General features: G+C 39.4%; 1 protein-coding gene and 1 long non-coding RNA gene across 3 annotated transcripts; one reads left to right on the top strand and one right to left on the bottom strand.

Moving 5' to 3' along the window:
- LOC127442251 (profilin-2-like) lies at positions 1 to 4,477 on the bottom strand. 2 transcript variants are annotated; one of them, XM_051700125.1, is made up of 3 exons: positions 4,143 to 4,470; positions 3,002 to 3,194; positions 1 to 1,583 (listed from the first exon to the last, which is right to left on the bottom strand). In XM_051700125.1, the coding sequence occupies exons 1-3, from the start codon at positions 4,269 to 4,271 to the stop codon at positions 1,486 to 1,488; spliced, it is 420 nt and encodes a 139-aa protein (XP_051556085.1). In that variant the 5' UTR covers positions 4,272 to 4,470; the 3' UTR covers positions 1 to 1,485. The 2 variants fall into 2 exon arrangements, with proteins under 2 accessions (XP_051556085.1, XP_051556086.1); XM_051700126.1 differs by lacking the exon at positions 1 to 1,583 and adding an exon at positions 1,625 to 1,922 and having other exon boundaries at positions 4,143 to 4,477.
- Positions 3,203 to 13,971, top strand: LOC127442252 (uncharacterized). The gene is made up of 3 exons (XR_007897457.1): positions 3,203 to 3,590; positions 13,369 to 13,438; positions 13,535 to 13,971. It is a non-coding gene; the product is annotated as an uncharacterized LOC127442252 (long non-coding RNA).
- The last annotated feature ends 3,110 nt before the right edge of the window (positions 13,972 to 17,081 follow it).

Raw genomic sequence — 17,081 nt, 5'->3', positions numbered from 1 at the left:
TTTTTTTTTTTTTTTTTTTTTTGTCTATTTAATGAATCATTTGTACCGTGCTATGACAGTTTGATACATTGTGATTTAGTTTACAAGGCAATGACTTCCAAATGGTTTCATTCTTGAAAATAACAGATTAAAAGCATATAGAATTTCAAGGTGACTGATATTAACAATAAGACTGCCATTTCATCTATTCAAGACATTCATGAGAAAAATTCTCAGGTAGTTATCATACATTTGATTTTTATTTCAAACTGTTAAGTTATTAATAGTTTAATAGTAATGAGCTTGGTGTTACATTGGTGTATCTGAAGTGTTGAAAATGTAGTGTTATAAAGTCAGCAACAGATGAAGCTAGCAGTCATCCTTCACAACAATAGTTTGGAGCAATTCCATTAATCGTTTCAGATGCAACAAAACATTGGTCCTATTGGAGAATCCAAAGTGAAATGGACAAAACCCAAAGAGTTACATTGGGATGGCAGCACTTTTTTCTTAAAAAATAAAAGGGCAAAAAAAAAATTTTTTTTTTTTTTTTTTAAAGGAGCTGGCAAACAATTATAAGTGCCTCAGTATTGTAGTGATGGAATGTCCATACAGAGTCCGGGATGCAAAGGCTCTTGGGGAACAACTTAACCAAAACCTTGTAAATGCTGATCTGCCACCACACTTGAAATATTCCAACATTAGACCAATGATTTACATGACCACATCCAAATACAACAGCAAAAGCATTTGATATAAGGTAGTCAAACTAAAAAAGGTGGCCGGGCAAAGGTGGTGCAGGTCACGAGGGCCGAGGTGGTCCTAACTCAATTTAGAATCAAACCGAAAGCAAAAACCAAAAAGTGTTAAGTGACTAGTTAACTTCAGATGTCATTCTCAATGCTGAGACAAGGTGGTGTTAAGTTACCGGAAAACAATGATATTGACCTAAAAGATATGCATGCACTTTTTCCATCCTGGACATGCTGTATACAAGGAAGACCATGAGAGCTCAGCAAGGGCTCAAAGCACTTGAGGCATCCATCTATCTTAAGCTGGTTCATTAGCAGTGCCCAAGGAAAAAATTGGACTATGTAGTGATTCTTCATTTAGTGACGAATTTATACAAATTCGGGGTCCTTTTTTTATTCTTCATTTTAGGTTTATGCTATGTACAGTAGTTTTTTTTATTTTTTAGATCGAACCTTTATAAAACCAATATGCTGGATTTACTGTGGCACAATTAAGATGTCATAACTTGGAAAATAAAAGAACATGGAGCATTAAACAAACCAAAAAAAAAAAAGAAAAAGCAGCTTCATATATAAAAAACAAAATAAAGTGAACAGATAGATTTGGAGAGAGACAATGCATCTATTAACGGTTTCTGGTAGTGATGTCAAGTTGACAAGGGGGTAAGGATGAGGGAGGGGGGTAAGGGTGGGTGGGTTTTTGGTGCGGTGTATTAAAGTGAGCTGCTGTGTAGATGGATGGAAAGGGGCTGCTTTAGTATCCAACTTTCCTCAGGTACTCAGCCATGCCAAATGCTTTCTTGTTGAGCGATCCTCCGTGGGTACCTTCCTTTCCCATGACTAAAACCAATACTGGAGTACAGAAGAAAAAAAAAAAATAAAAATGACAAATGAACAAAACTTGGAGAGAAAAAAAAATAAAAATAAAAAAAAAAAAGTATTTCCCCCGATGACACGGGGACACATTATCACCATTCCTCCCTTGATTGCTATTAAATTTTTTCAAGACATTAACTGCTTGAAGGAGAAAGCTTAACAGCAAACTTCTTTCTTCTTTCTGTCCCTCAAGTGAAACTAAACAAGCTTAATTACATTAGAACCCTGAATCCCTCAAGTATTTTGCCATTGAGTATGCCTTCTTATTCAATCCGCCTCCATGGACCCCTTCTTTGCCCATTACAAGAACCAAGACTGAAAGAGAAGAAATAGAAAAAGGGGAAAGTTGAGAAGTGCGGTGGTTAGGAAAAAAAAGGAACAATCATGAAACAGAGGAGAAAGAGAAATATGACTGCAATCAGAAGTGTTTGCATGCACATGCCTGTAACTGTTAAAAGCAACAAAGTAGAGGAAAAAGATTCAGAGTATTTGATGAGGAACTCTGAAGCTCACTGCTTGAGCGGTGTAGTGACATTTTAGTGGGCAGGAAAGAGGAAATAGGAAGGGGAATATGATGCTGCCCATTCCACAGGAACTTCAACCCCACCTCCCCACACACCCTTACCTTACCAAATGTCTCTTTGGGACAAGCACATTTTCAAAAGGTATTATATGCTGTAAGACTATTCGACTTTGGTTATGGGTGAATTAAGAGTCAACAGATCTTTAAACTTACCAGGAACTGTTTGCAGTCAACAAACGTAACAACTTGGTGTCTACTTGACTCACCTTGCACCTGATGATTTATCTGACATTCTCTACACCAGAGATAACAGGGTGTGGTGGGGTGTTTGTTGCACAACCCAATGACTGATAGCTCGGTCCCATAATCATTAAACAGCGATAAGGTGAAGGGAAAATTGTACACACACAAGGTTTAAGAAAACGTTTGATCAAGTCATGCACTCTTGGGTGTTCTTTCAGAAAAGGAAGGGTGGAGGACAGAACTATACCTTTTAAACCTGTTTTTCATGATATTCAGAAAGAGGACCACAAAGGCAGACTGTATGAGTGGGCACATCTCAGCATACTGGGTCATTTTTCAAAACAATTACAAGTAATAAAATGAAACATTTGAGAAATTTAAGGAATGGGCTTGTTTTGCCCTATTGTCTCTTTCTGCGCAAGCACGTATTAAGGAATCTAAGGTACGTTTCCCAGGCTTGCAATGCGCTCTATACTCTGTTGTTGAGCAGGCACACTAACTTAAAATGGTGAGAATAGATTACAAAAGGGCTTGCATGGATTGATCATTATATATATATATATTTTTGCAGGCTAATTTTCGCATTGCAAATATACTGTAGTTATTGGCAAACAGACGTGCAGTTTACCTTTGCCAGCTCTGCCTATGGAAACATTGTACGTCGGCTCTCCATTATGACTCTTTGTCCTGATGTCCATTGTCCAGTCCCCTTCCAAATGAAGGCTGTCTCTGATCACAGAGCACTTCTTTTTCCCTAGAGTCAGCCCACTGGTAAAGAAGCCCTCTCGGTCTTTGCCAACGATCACATCGATTTCATCAGGCTGAAAATATAAGTATGAAAGAGAGGGACCAACATTAAAAGCTGTTACTTTTTAGGAAGCACATTAAAACTCTGATGCATTCTTTCTGTGTTCTAAATAGAATGTTGGCTGATCCACTTGATTTGACCTTCGCAATGGTTACAATGTAGTTTTGACTCAAAACGGTCCAATAATCCTAATAGAGAGAAGGGGGAAAGAGTGAGCATTCACAGCCGACAGGACGCCATCTTTGTTCCTGTAAGGAAAAACTTGAAGCACAGGCGCCACTGTCTTAACTTCCTCCACTCGTGGCCGAAGACTGCCAGCAGCTTATCTCAAGACTGATCAGAATAAGTCCTTTATTAGACGATTTGAGCACATTAAGGACGTATACAAGTTCAATGCACAAGACTTGTGGTAAAATCCATATTGCTGAATAATGCAAAAGGAAATGTGTGTTTAATCAGGATTAGATCTGTTAACTTCTGCCAACGAATAATGTCTTCGACACTGAAAGTAAACGTGTTTGTTGGGTTCGGCTGTAAAGCGGTTTTACTTTAACCAGGCGGTTTAGATGGGAATAATGTGGTTCATTGTGATAGGGAGTAATGAAGTATAGAGGCCGTGGCCACAGCCCTGTGCTTTCATCTGGGCCTCAATCCATTCAGCAAAAACACTTCAATGGATTTTCGCTTTCAGTAATAAAAAATGAGTTACAATTGTATTGTTGCTGTTTTACTGATGTCATACGCGACGACTATAACCTGTGTATTGCAATGTACCGCGTTCACAATAAAATGGTTAGCTCGCGCTAAAGCACGAGACCGGCTCCCCGTGCACGCGTGCTAAACCCGACTAGCTTGCTAACACCCGAATTCGGACGCTCGCGTAAAAATACAAATTATACCCAAAATTCAATCTAAATGGAGTGTTTACTACATAACTAGTGCTAATCTATCGAAATCTTACCGTTATACCGCTAAAAGTACCACCCTCTGACGATGCCCAAACGTATTTGGCGTCCGTGTAGCCAACAATGGCGGAATCCTGGCAGCTGCCATCGGCCATCAGGTTATCCACGTAGCTTTGCCAAGACATTTTTCTGTGATTTGTAAGGATATATAGGACGTACTACACCCGCAGGAGTGGATTTAACGCTACGAGTGCTAAATGCGTTGCGAGTGTGGTGCGGATGGAGGGTTTTGGCGTCTCCTGTGCTGTCCGGTTCTTGGGCTTGTATGAAATCTCAGCTCGGGCAGGAAAGAAAGCCGACGAACTGAGACAGCGCCTGGGTGTAGTCCCGTACTATATCACCCCGCGCAGGCGACTCACCACCGCCACTGCACTTTATGCGTTATCATGCGGCGGTATAAGAAAATAGATCCCATTTGATTTGAGACCAGTCGCTAAATCTGATTAACTAATTTATGTTTATAGAGATGTAATAATAATTTTATATTATTAAATAAATAAATAAATATTTTTTTTTCTTTGAGGCTCGTGGATTTGTCACTTGTTAGTACCTTGAAATATAAATGTGTAGGTAGAGGACATGTATTTAAATCTTTACAATAATGTTCCATTCGCTAACATTAGTTCCCTTACGACTCAGTACACTTGACATTGCGTTTATTAACGCATATGGGGAGTGCCTTCTTGCACGACCTAGTTGAAACCTCTCTACAATAACGGCAATATTCTAATATTGGCTATGGTGTTGAGCCCCGCCTGTTTTGGTATGAAACTGTCCGCTATAAAAACAGGTGCACAAACACCAATTCCTCAGAAATTCTTCCTTCAAGACAGCGATCATCTCTTATCTAGAAGCCCTCTACCTTCGCCGTCGATATACACGAGTCAGCGGGCGGAATCTTCGCAAGAAGACTTTCTGTTCCCCTGCAGTGCTCCGGCGAACATCACACCACCTCACTGCTTGACGCTTCACTGGTGAACAGGCCTTAGCATCATGATTCCCCGCAGCGCTTCAGCAGGTTTTGTGTATCCTTACAAAGCAATTGTATATTGAGTATTGTATATTGTGTGATATATATATACAGTACTGTGCAAAAGTTTTAGGCACTTGTGAAAAATGTTGCATAGTGAGAATGTCTTCAAAAATAATGCCATAAATAGTTTTCATTTATCAGTTTGCATCATACAAAGTCCAGTAAACATAAAACAAGCTAAATCAATATTTGGTGTGATGGTTGGACACAGTTTTTCTTGGTTGTTGGTAAATAGAATGTTCCAAGCTTCTTGGAGAATTCACCAGTTCTTCTATCTATTTAGGCTGTCTCAATTGCCTCTGTCTCTCCATGTAATCCCAGACTGACATGATGTTCAGTGGGGGCAATGCCATCTGTTGCAGGGCTCCCTGTTCTTCTATTCAATTAGCAAAAGGAATGGTTGGGAGTCTAAAATGTATATTTCCTACTGACACACTAAAATTGAAGAAATAAATAACCATCTTAAGACAAATGTTTTTGTAAAACATCTTATGTGCCTAAGACTTTTGCACAGTACTGTATATTTATTTTTATATTTACATATCTAAAAGAGTCACTTACGTGTTTGTGTCTTTTTAAAGATGTCGTTCCGTAAGTGTTCCTTGTGCGAGAGGCACATCCTGCTGTCAGCTCAGCATGAGAGCTGCATTTACTGTCTGGGCCACACCCATGCAGAGTCAGTTCTCATGGAGACAGACTGTCCTCACTGTGATTGCATGAGTCTCAAGACGCTTCGCTCGCGAATCGCCCTCGTTCTGAGGGACGATTCAGCCTCCCGCACCCTCCGACCCGCCTCTTCTGTGATACCCAAGGATTCACACGAGGAGGCACGGCGGGGACGCAAGTTCGTGCAGGATGAATTTGAGGTGGTCCTCGTGCTGGCTCATGTTTTTCGATGCACTATGTGCGAGATGAGCTCCGGCCCTCTGAAAGAGCATGCGGTCTCGTTCAGCGATTCTGACGCTGGGGATGATAATGTCTCTCGCTGCATCAGGCGAGTGGTCAGTGGATGATGCTGTGGCCCCCCCCCCCCCCAGCGAGGGCGAGGAGCGTGCACGTACTACTGACAGGGAGATGCTCCGCGTCCTTACAAAGGCGGTCGAAGAGCTTAACCTTGAGTGGTCTACCCCAGAGGAACCTGAACAGTCTCACCTCGATGAATGGTTCCTGCATTCCATAATGACATGTCTAAGTCCTGGTGCGCACCTTTCTCAGCACGCTCGTGCAGTTACGCCATCCTCTCTAATGTGGATCATGGGGAAGAAAACGGTTATGCCTAACTACCCCCTGTGGATGAAGCGGTAGCGGCACACCTCTGCCCAGTGAGTAACAGGGCATGGAAATCACACCCCATACATCCTTCCAAGCCATGTCGACAAATGTCCGCACTGGCTGGAAAAGCTTACTCAGCAGCAGGACAAGCTGGATCAGCATTCCACGCAATGGTGTTGCTCCAGGTATTTCAAGCCAAGCTCAAAGCCCAAAAATGGACGAGCAAGACTTCGATTCAGAGACATTCAAAGTGCTCCGCACCGCTACAGACTTTGTGCTGCATGCCACAAAAGTCACTGTGCAGGCCATCGGCAAGTCTATGGGCAACCTGGCAGTTCTGGATTGATATATATGGCTGACGCAAACAGAAATGAGTGATGGGAAAAAGCCACTCTGTTGGATGCTCCAGTGTCTCCAGCCAGCCTCTTTGGCGTCCCTGTGAATAAGTTTGCTGAGTGTTATGGGCACTCCCCCATATGGGCTTCTAGATAAGAGATGATCGCTGTCTTGAAGGAAGAAATGATGAGGAAATGGTGTTTGTGCACATGTTTTTATAGCAGACAGTTTCGCGCCAAAACATGCGGGGCTCAACACCATAGCCAATATTAGAATATTGGCGTTATTGTAGAGAGGTTTCAACTAGGTGACGGGCACAGCCTTTTGAAGTGGAAAGCAGAGCCCGCAGTTCTCTCCAGGTCTGCTCCAAAGAAGGCTCGATTGGAGACACAAAACACTGTTCCCCATCTCTCCACTGCTGTTTGTTAGGAAAGGAAAATTGTTGTTCACAATATTGTTCAATGTTGTTTCTGTGTTTTGCAATCAAATATATGCAATAAAAAATGCAATGAATGCACAAAAGAATGCAGCACTCATTGCAAATGCACGAGATGCTCACACATTCTCAATAAAGAGCCCTTTTCCTCTTCAAAGCACACACATTATGTGCAACAGCTTCCCTATGGTGAGCAACGCATTATATCATACAGTGAGCAAACCAAATTGCCATCTGTCCCATTACGTGGACCCGTGGCAAACCCTAACAGGTATTTAAGAATGGGTGCAAAAAATGATCAAACATGGTTATACGATCCAATTTGCATGCCGGCAACCCCATTTCAACAGCGTTCTGTCTTCCACGGTTTCGTCCGAAGATGTGCCAGTGTTACAAGCCAAAATACACAATCTCCTCGTGAAAAGCGTAGTAGAGGTTGTGTCAAATTGTCAAGCCTAAAAAGGTTTTTACAGCCATTATTTTCTTGTCCCAAATAAAGACGGATGAAGAAGATGGATCTGAGACATTTGAATCATGCACTCACAAACCACCCATTCAAAATGATTACTCAGTAACGGATCTTATCGCATGTATGCCCACGCGATTGGTTTGCGTCAATAGATCTGAAGGATGCGTACTTTCATATCCAAATTATACGACATCACAAGATGATTTTGAGATTCGCGTTCGAGGGAACAGCGTATCAATCCAAAGTCCTGCCCTTCGGACTGTCTCTGGCTCCTCGCACGTTAACACAGTGCATTGATGCGGTTCTCGCCCCTCTGAAACTGAGCAGCATGCACATCTTGAACTACCTTGACGATTGGCTGTTACTGGCACAATCAGAGGATCAGTTATGCCAGCACAGAGACTTACTGCTTCAACATCTAAACAGCTTGGGCCTCAGTGTGAACTGGGTGAAAAGCACGCTCTCTTCCAGCCAACAAATCTCCTTTTTGGGAGTCCGCCTTGACTCCACGAGCAGGCACGCGCACCTCACGAGCCAGCGCGTTCAGGCCATTCTACAGTGTCTGTCTCAGTTCAAACTGGGGAGAACTCTTCCACTGAAGCTGTTTCAAAAAGCATTGGGATTTATGGCAGTAGCATCTGCCGTCATTTCATTAGGTCTCTTACACATGAGACCTCTTCCGTGCTGGCTCAAGTGCCATGTGCCACGGCATGCTTGGCGCCAAGGGCACATGCGCATCACTATATCCTGCTGCTGTATAGCTGCTTTAGCACCCTGGACAGCTCCTGCCTTTTACCAGCGAGGTGTCATGCTGCGGCAGGTTGTCAGGCAGAAAGTAGTGACTATGGATGCTTCCAACACAGGTTGGGGGGCGGTGTGCAATGGACACCTGACTTTCGGCACCTGGACAGGTGCAAAGAAAGTGTGGCACATCAACCGCCTCGAGCTATCGACTGTATTCCCAGCCTTAAATGCTTTTCAGTCAGAAATAGTGAACTGCCATGTCCTGGTTCGCTCAGACAACATGACAGTTGAGGCATATATAAACCGCCAAGGCGGAATTCATTCACCGCCACTTTTGAGACTGATGCATCACCTCCTCCTATGGAGCGAACATCATCTCCTCTCCCTGAGAGCGACATATGTCCCAGGCCACCTGAATTACGGCACGGACCTATTGTCATGTCAAGGGGTGATACCGGGCGAATGGAGACTTCATCCTCAAACTGTATTGAGGATTTGGGAAATATTCGGCGAAGCAGAAATTGATTTGCCTCAATGGGGAATACCCACTGCATTTCCCCCGGTGTGCCTGATTCACTCTGTCATATGCAAAGTCCGAGATGATAAGGAAACGATTTTATTGGTTGCGCCTAAATGGCCCAACCAGCCATGGTTTCCGTAAATGATAGATATGCTGTACAGCTCGCCATGGGAAATACCACTGAGGAGGGATCTCCTCTCTCAGGCGCAAGGCACAATCTGGCATCCACAGCCCAAGCTGTGGAACCTGCATGTGTGGCCCCTGAATGGAGTGCGCTAAATGTGCCAGAACTGACACATTCAGTCATTAACACCATTTTACAGGCCAGAGCGCCTTCCACGAAATGCCTCTATGCGCTAAAATGGAATGTGTTCACTGATTGGTGTCTCTCACATGGCAAAGACCCAGTAAATTGCCCCATACATGAAATTCTCATATTTCTTCAAGAGCAGTTAGATGCAGGACTCACTCCGTCAACGCTCAAAGTGTATGTGGCGACTATATCTGCATATCACTTCTGCGAGCCTTTGGACTCTGTTTATTTGCGCATGCTCTCCGTTAAGACCACACTACTGCTGGCTCTGGCCTCAGTAAAACGGGTCAGTGACCTGAATGCAGTGTCAATCCACAATTCTTGTCTGGAGTTTGGCCCTGGTCTTTCAAAAGCTACTGTTATACCCAGAAAAGGCTGTGTGCCTAAGGTCCTAACCATGCCATTCAGAGCGCAGGTGGTTCACCTTCAGGCCTTCTTCCCTTCTCCATTTAATTTGGATGAGGAATAATCATTGCATTTGTTATGCCCTGTGCGAGCGCTACACGCACACATTGAGCATACACGCCGGTTCAGACTGTCTGATAAGCTCTTTATATGCTATGGAGGACGCACGAAAGGAATGTCTATCTCCAAGCAAAGACTTTCTCACTGGATTGTCAATGCAGTTGCCCTGGTTTATGAGTCACAGGGTAAGACTTGCCCAATTTGTGTTAAAGCACACTCAACTAGAGGCATGGCCTCCTGATGGGCATGGACGAATGGTGTGTCCTCACAAGACATATGTTTTGCAGCAGGATGTTCTTCTCAAAACACATTCGGAGATTTTACAACCTAGATGTAACGTCTCTCTCTTCACAAGTCCTCTCTGTTTAGAGCACTTGCTATTCATTGGCCAAATATATATATATATACTTATGCTCCTCCCTTTAAGGATGAGCCATTGTAATTTACCATAAGTCACAAGCACTTACTTTATAAATAACTCCCTTCCCAACTTGGTTCATGAAGGAGTTATTTCACTATATGACTATAGTTCATATATTCATTCTGAGTGCTCCCCTCCCCGCCATCCCACGAGACTGCGGTGTCATGCTTAGTTTCCGGGAGATTATGTTGTGTAGTGCGGTGTGATGGAATTGTTTCCCATATGCATTAAACGCAATGTCAAGTGTACTGAGTCGTAAGGGAACATCTCTGTTATGTACGTAACCTCGGTTCCCTGAGACAGAGGGAACGAGACATTGTGAACACTAGCCGCACTACAAGACTCAGAGTTCTTGAGGCATGAGTGATGCGCTCCTTGTTCTCAGTCAGAAATTCTGAGGAAATGATGTCTGTGCACCTGCTTTTATTGCGGACAGTTTCGCGCCAAAACAGGCGGGGCTCAAACACCATAGGCAATATTAGAATATTGGCGTTATTTTTATAATTTTTAATTTTTATAAAGTTTTATAGAGTTTATAATTACCCAATTATAGAGTATATAATTATTATTTATAGCCAGCACACAACTCCTTTAATACTGTTTAAAAAGCATACAAAAGATTCTTTGGGGTTCTATATAGAACCCTTGGGTTGTTTACTCTGCTTCAAAGAACACTTTATGCCAAAAAGGTTTTATTTACAAAGATTTACAGAAAAAAGAACACTTTTTGCACAAAAATGTTCTTTGGGTTGACAATTGTTTAATGTATGTACAGTTGAAGTCAGAATTTTATATACAACTTAGCCAAATGCATTAAAACTTTCACAATTCCTGACATTTAATCATAGAAAGCATTCCCTGTCTTAGGTCAGTTAGGATCACTTCTTTATTTTAAGAATGTGAAATGTCAGAATATTAGTAGAGAGAATTATTTATTTCAGCTTTAATTTTTTTCATCACATTCCCAGTGGGTCAGTTTACGTACACTTTGTTAGTATTTGGTAGCATTGCCTTTAAATAGTTTAACTTGGGTCAAATATTTTGGGTTGCCTTCCACAACCTTCTCACAATAAGTTTCTGGAATTTTGGCCCATTCCTCCAGACAGAACTGATGTAACTGAGTCAGGTTTGTAGGCCTCCAGTTCTGCCCACAAATTTTCTGTCGGATTGAGGTCAGGGCTTTGTGATGACCACTCCAATACCTTGACTTTGTTGTCCTTAAACTATTTTGCCACAACTTTGGAGGTAAGCTTGGGGTCATTGTCCATTTGGAAGACCCATTTGTGACCGAGCTTTAACTTCCTGGCTGATATCTTGATGTTGCTTTAATATATCCACATAATTTCCCTTCCTCATGATGCCATCTATTTTGTGAAGTGCACCAGTCCCTCCTGCAGCAAAGCACCCCCACAACATGATGATGCCACCCCCATGCTTCACGGTTGGGATGGTGTTCTTCGGCTTGCAAGCCTCACCTTTTTTCCTCCAAACATAATGATGGTCATTATGGCCAAACAGTTAAATTTTTGTTTCATTAGACCAGAGGATATTTCTCCAAAAAGTAAGATCTTTGTCCCCATGTGCACTTGCAAACTGTAGTCTGGTTTTTTTTATGGCAGTTCTGGAGCAATGGCTTCTTCCTTGCTGAGATGCCTTTCAGGTTATGTCGATATAGGACTCGTTTTACTGTGGATATAGATACTTGTCTACCTGTTTCCTCCAGCATCTTCATGAGGTCCTTTGCTGTTATTCTGGGCCAGATTTGCATTTTTTTGCACCAAACTGCGTTTATCTCTAGGAGACAGAATGCGTCTCCTTCCTGAGCGGTATGATGGCTGCATGGTCCCATGGTGTTTATACTTGCATACTATTGTTTGTACAGATGAACGTGGTACCTTCAGATGTTTGGAAATTGCTCCAAAGGATGAACCAGACTTGTGGAGGTCCACCATTTTTTTTCTGAGGTCTTGGCTGATTTCTTTTGATTTCCCATGATGTCAAGCAAAGTGGCACTGAGTTTGAAGGTAGGCCTTAAAATACATCCACAGGCACACCTCCAATTCAGTACACCTCCTATCAGAAGCTAATTGGCTAATTGCCTAAAAAGGCTTATCATTCTGGAATTTTCCAAGCTGCTAAAAGGCACAGTTAACTTAGTGTATGTAAACTTCTGACCCACTGGAATTGTGATATAGTCAATTAAATGTGAAACAATCTGTCTGTAAACAATTGCTGGAAAAATGACTCATAACATGCACAAAGTAGATGTCCTAAATGACTTGCCAATACTATAGTTTGCTAATATGAAATCTGTGGAGTGGTTAAAAAAATTAGTTTTAATGACTTTAACCTAAGTGTATGTAAACTTCTGACTTCAACTGTATGTATGTATGTATGTATGTGTGTATGTGTATGCATAAATTACATTATTGAAAGTTTGGTTTATAAATAGTTTTGTACACTACACTACATTACTTTTGCATTTGCAAACTTTTACATTGTACTTCTAAAGCTTTGTATTTAATTAGAAAGTATAGTGATGGAAGTGATTGAGATGTTTCAATTTTTCAACTTGTGAATATTTGGTGTTTGTAGTATTAGGGAAGTGACCCAATTACCATAGGTAATTTAGGTTTATTTTCCAATGACCCCTATTGTTCCTAATAAGCCCATTGAGCAAATAACCCATTGAACCTCGTATTAAACTTAACTCCTTGTCAACGCTACGTACCAAATCTGTTTTCATTGCAGGGAGAAAAATGAAAAGACAGATAACCAAATTATAAGGACTGTCAGATTCAGAAATTAAAGATTTAATTTACTGGTTATGATGTTTGAGGTCTAAATCTCCAAAAATAATAAAAATGTAGGTGTTTTAGTCAAATGTGAAGCATTTAGGTTTTTAAAATCATAGTGGGCTTATTAAGAACACATGTGGTTTTAAATGGTACACATGTTCCTTAAAAGCCCGCTCCGGACTTTTCATGTTTGCAGTCAAATAAAGTAACTTAATTTTGTCAGTTTATCACAAACCACAACATGAGTGTTTAGATTAGATCATTGATTTAATACTCATTTTAGTGAAAGGCTGTTAACATTTAAATAAGAAAACATGTCAAACTTAGATTTGATTAGATTAGTTCTATTATTAATTATTTTGCATTGCATCAAGGTTTTTAATGATACTAAATAATGGTTAATTTCTGTTTTCAGTGGCTCTGGAGTGCAGCATTACTAGTTTGACCATCTTCATACAGATAAAACACAACACTCCTATTCTAATGTAAGTTGTAAGATGTAATTTAGAGAGATACCATTTTTGTTTTTAATTACTCTGCATACTGACAGCAGGTCTATAAAATGTTTCACATACTTACAGGGATCAGCACATACATCCTCAGCCTGATCTTTCATATGGTGTCCAGACCCCTCAGAGAGTGCAGAGAGTTGGCATCAAAGTGATGACATGGAGATGATTGAAGTGAAGTGAACTTTTGTTTAATTTGTTGTATCCAAAATACCTTACTTAGTTTGTCAGACCAGTAGCAACAAAATTATTCTCTATCTGCCCAAGTGCTAAAATAGTTTATCAGCTTTTCATTGGTCATTTGTTTTTATTTATTTTTATTTTGTTTTTTACTTGTTTATTAATCTTACTTATGGTTACAGTGTTACCTTATAGTTAATGTTAAAAGATTTAATGTTTATTATTTTTATATAAATATTATAATTACTAATTAACTTTTAGCTTATTATTACAAACCTACGGATTTATTAAGTCAATTCTCATAACTATTGCATTATAAATTGTGTTAACTATTGCTTGTGATGTTGTAAATACAAACTATTAAAAATGCTTTACTTAATAATACTTAAATGTCTTGTATATGGTTATTTCACTTTCTTAGTGATATAGTATATGAACTATTCAATTTTCATATCCATTAAACGATCATCTAGTAATAAAACAAAAAATAAATTTAAAAACTAAACAAAAACTAAATGTTACGATTGCATTTTGGAACCCTAAAAGGTTTATACAGACCTGGCTCAAAGAACCCTTTAGGGTTCTTTTGATAGAACACTTAATAGAACCTTTTGGGGGTTCCAAATATGAAGTGGGCAATAGAACCTTTTAAGGTTCTATATGAACCTTTTCTTCTAAGACTGTACCAGGTTGAAAGAAGGTATCATATAAATTTTGTATTTACTGTTTTTCTTTAGTTTTGTATGCAAATATAAAATGTCCTTACATCTGAATTTCTTAACAAAAACTGAGGTTATTATAATCATTATCCTTTATTATTAATAATAATACTACCACTAATAATTATTATTATTTATTATGTACAGCCAATAAGTGGCCAGCATACAACTCCTTCAATACTGTTCAAAAAGCATGTCAGGTTTAAAGAAGGTAAAATATAAATGTGTTATTTATTTCTTCAACTTATAATAACCATACCATTGTAAACAAAAATCTTGAAAAAAGTTGACTTTGACTTGCAATCATTTGCCAAGCGACATCACCATTTTAAGAGCTCTTATGGGTTACTTTGGTTATTCAAAGCAACCTACCATTGCTACCCCAATGATTCACCACTGACATTCATTGTGTCTTTCACCGATGTCATGACTGGTCATGTGGCAAACGATGACACAACAGAACCATGACATATCAGGCCTAATATTTACAGGCCAGTCATTGGGGAGGCACACCCATAGCCTACTTTTTATTATTATTATTATTATTATTATTTATTTATCTCGAGTCACTTATTTAACAAAGTAAAGGATCATTATTCCAATCACCTGGCTGTGTCACTCCTTTAAATCCAAAACACAAATTAAGATAAAGAATACTTAACCTTAAGTTTATTGCACTTTTTGGATTGGTTGCTAAAAAATAAGCATCAGACTACAACTGGTGGTATAAGAGGATTTAATGCACAATACATGACCAAATAGATTTTAAAATGCTCTCTGTGAAACATCCATGGTTTTTAGAAAACTTGTATGCAATAACTCTTTCAAGAATCCACAAGAGGGTGGCTCCTCACTGTTCAATTAACTCACTTCCTGCTTTTCTTCAAAGTGGGATAATATTCATTTACTCTCCTGTATTTCTGTGTCGCACTCGACATATAGACAACTTAATGACAATATATTTGGATTCTATGAAATTACCAGAAAGACCGGATTAATAAATTCAATAGAGAATTCCGGAATGTTTAAGCGATTAAGTGAAACCAGTCAGTGAAGTATCAATGTGTCCAGAATGCAACTGCTCCATCTACTGGTCATAGTTTATGCGCAATGTCACTCTATAATAGAAATCTAAACATTTGTGTAACAGGACTGTACAAAGGCAGCTACAGTGGAAGTAGTCTCAAAAGTAATACAAATAAGGATAGATGCATTTCAAGAACAGTCAGAACTGATCTCAGTAGGCTATAATAAAAAAATGGAGTCGTGTCCAGTTGCACAAATGGTTGTTTTCGCTGTAGTGGTTTTATATGTTTGTAGCAGAGTGGGGGGTAGAGGATAGAGCTGTAGCACCAGCAGAGGGGGGAGAATGCTGCTGATGCTAATATTTTAGGGAAAACCAATAAAAAAGCTGACTATGCCACCCTGTAATTAACAGGGAAATACTAACCCAATCAAAAAAAGACAGGGCACACAGGTTTGTGGTTCCAAAACAAAAGGACAAGAGACATGGATACCAAAGTACAAAAATAATTCTTTATTTTAAGATACATGTATCTGAAGGGCACTGGAAACTCAATCATTTAAAAGTGTATTAAAATTATGGGAAAGGCAATCTGCTGTGGTGTTCGCAATAGGCTATACAATCAAAAGAAAGACAAAACAAGCATATCTTTGCTTGTGCAACACAAAAAAATAAACATAAATAAATAAATAATAATAAAAAAGGTTTGCCATTATAACAACTTACACTATATAGTGTAAAAAAAAGGGCAATGTATTAAATGTACTGTATCGGTGGAAACTTTTTTTTTCTTTTTTTTTGGGTAGACAAACTAAGACATTCTTGTTTTTTTTTTTAAATTGTTGTTCACACAGGATGCATTAAATTGATAAATAAAATACAAAAAACATTAGTAATATTGCAAGTTATAATTACTGTTTGAAATCAGAGTTTTCTATTTTTATTTATTTTTACATTTAATTTTTTACCTATGATGGCAGACCAAATTTTAGCAGTCTTTGCTCCAGTCTACTAATATGAATATATTGTGTCACCTAATCCTTAAGAAACATTTCTTATTAGTAGTACATTTGAAAAAAAAAAAAAACATTTTTTGAGAGATGCAGTTTTAAAATAAAGACAAATAGAAATAGTCATTTGTAACATTATGAATATCTTACTCTAATTCTTGATCAATTTAAAGGAATAGTTCACCCAAAAATGAAAGTTCTCTCATCATTTACTCACCCTCACTCTATCTCAGATGTGTATGACTTTCTTTCTTCTGCTGAACAGAAATTAAGATTTTTAGAAGAATATTTCTGCTCTGTAGGTCTATACAATGCAAGTGAATGGTGACCAGACATTTCAAAAATCACATAAAGGCAGCATAAATGTAATCCATAAGACTCCAGTGGTTTAATATACTGTATGTCTTCTGAAGTGATGCAATCACTTTAGGTGAGAAAGAGATCAGTATTTAAGTCCTTTTTTACTATAAATTCTCCATCCTGTCCAGTGGGTGGCAATGTGCATGAAGAACACAAATTACCAAAAACAAAAGAAGAAGAATGTAGAAGTGAAAGCGTACATTTATAGTGAACAAAAACTTAAATATTGATCTGTTTCTTACCCACACCTACCATATCACTTCTGAAGACATGGATTTAACCGTCTTATGGATTACTTTTATGCTGCCTTTAAATGCTTTATGGAG

Source organism: Myxocyprinus asiaticus, chromosome 6, assembly GCF_019703515.2.
Source record: "Myxocyprinus asiaticus isolate MX2 ecotype Aquarium Trade chromosome 6, UBuf_Myxa_2, whole genome shotgun sequence".
Classification (NCBI taxonomy): domain Eukaryota; kingdom Metazoa; phylum Chordata; class Actinopteri; order Cypriniformes; family Catostomidae; genus Myxocyprinus; species Myxocyprinus asiaticus.
Note: the sequence above shows the minus strand (reverse complement) of the source record. Positions and strands in the feature narration are given on the sequence as shown.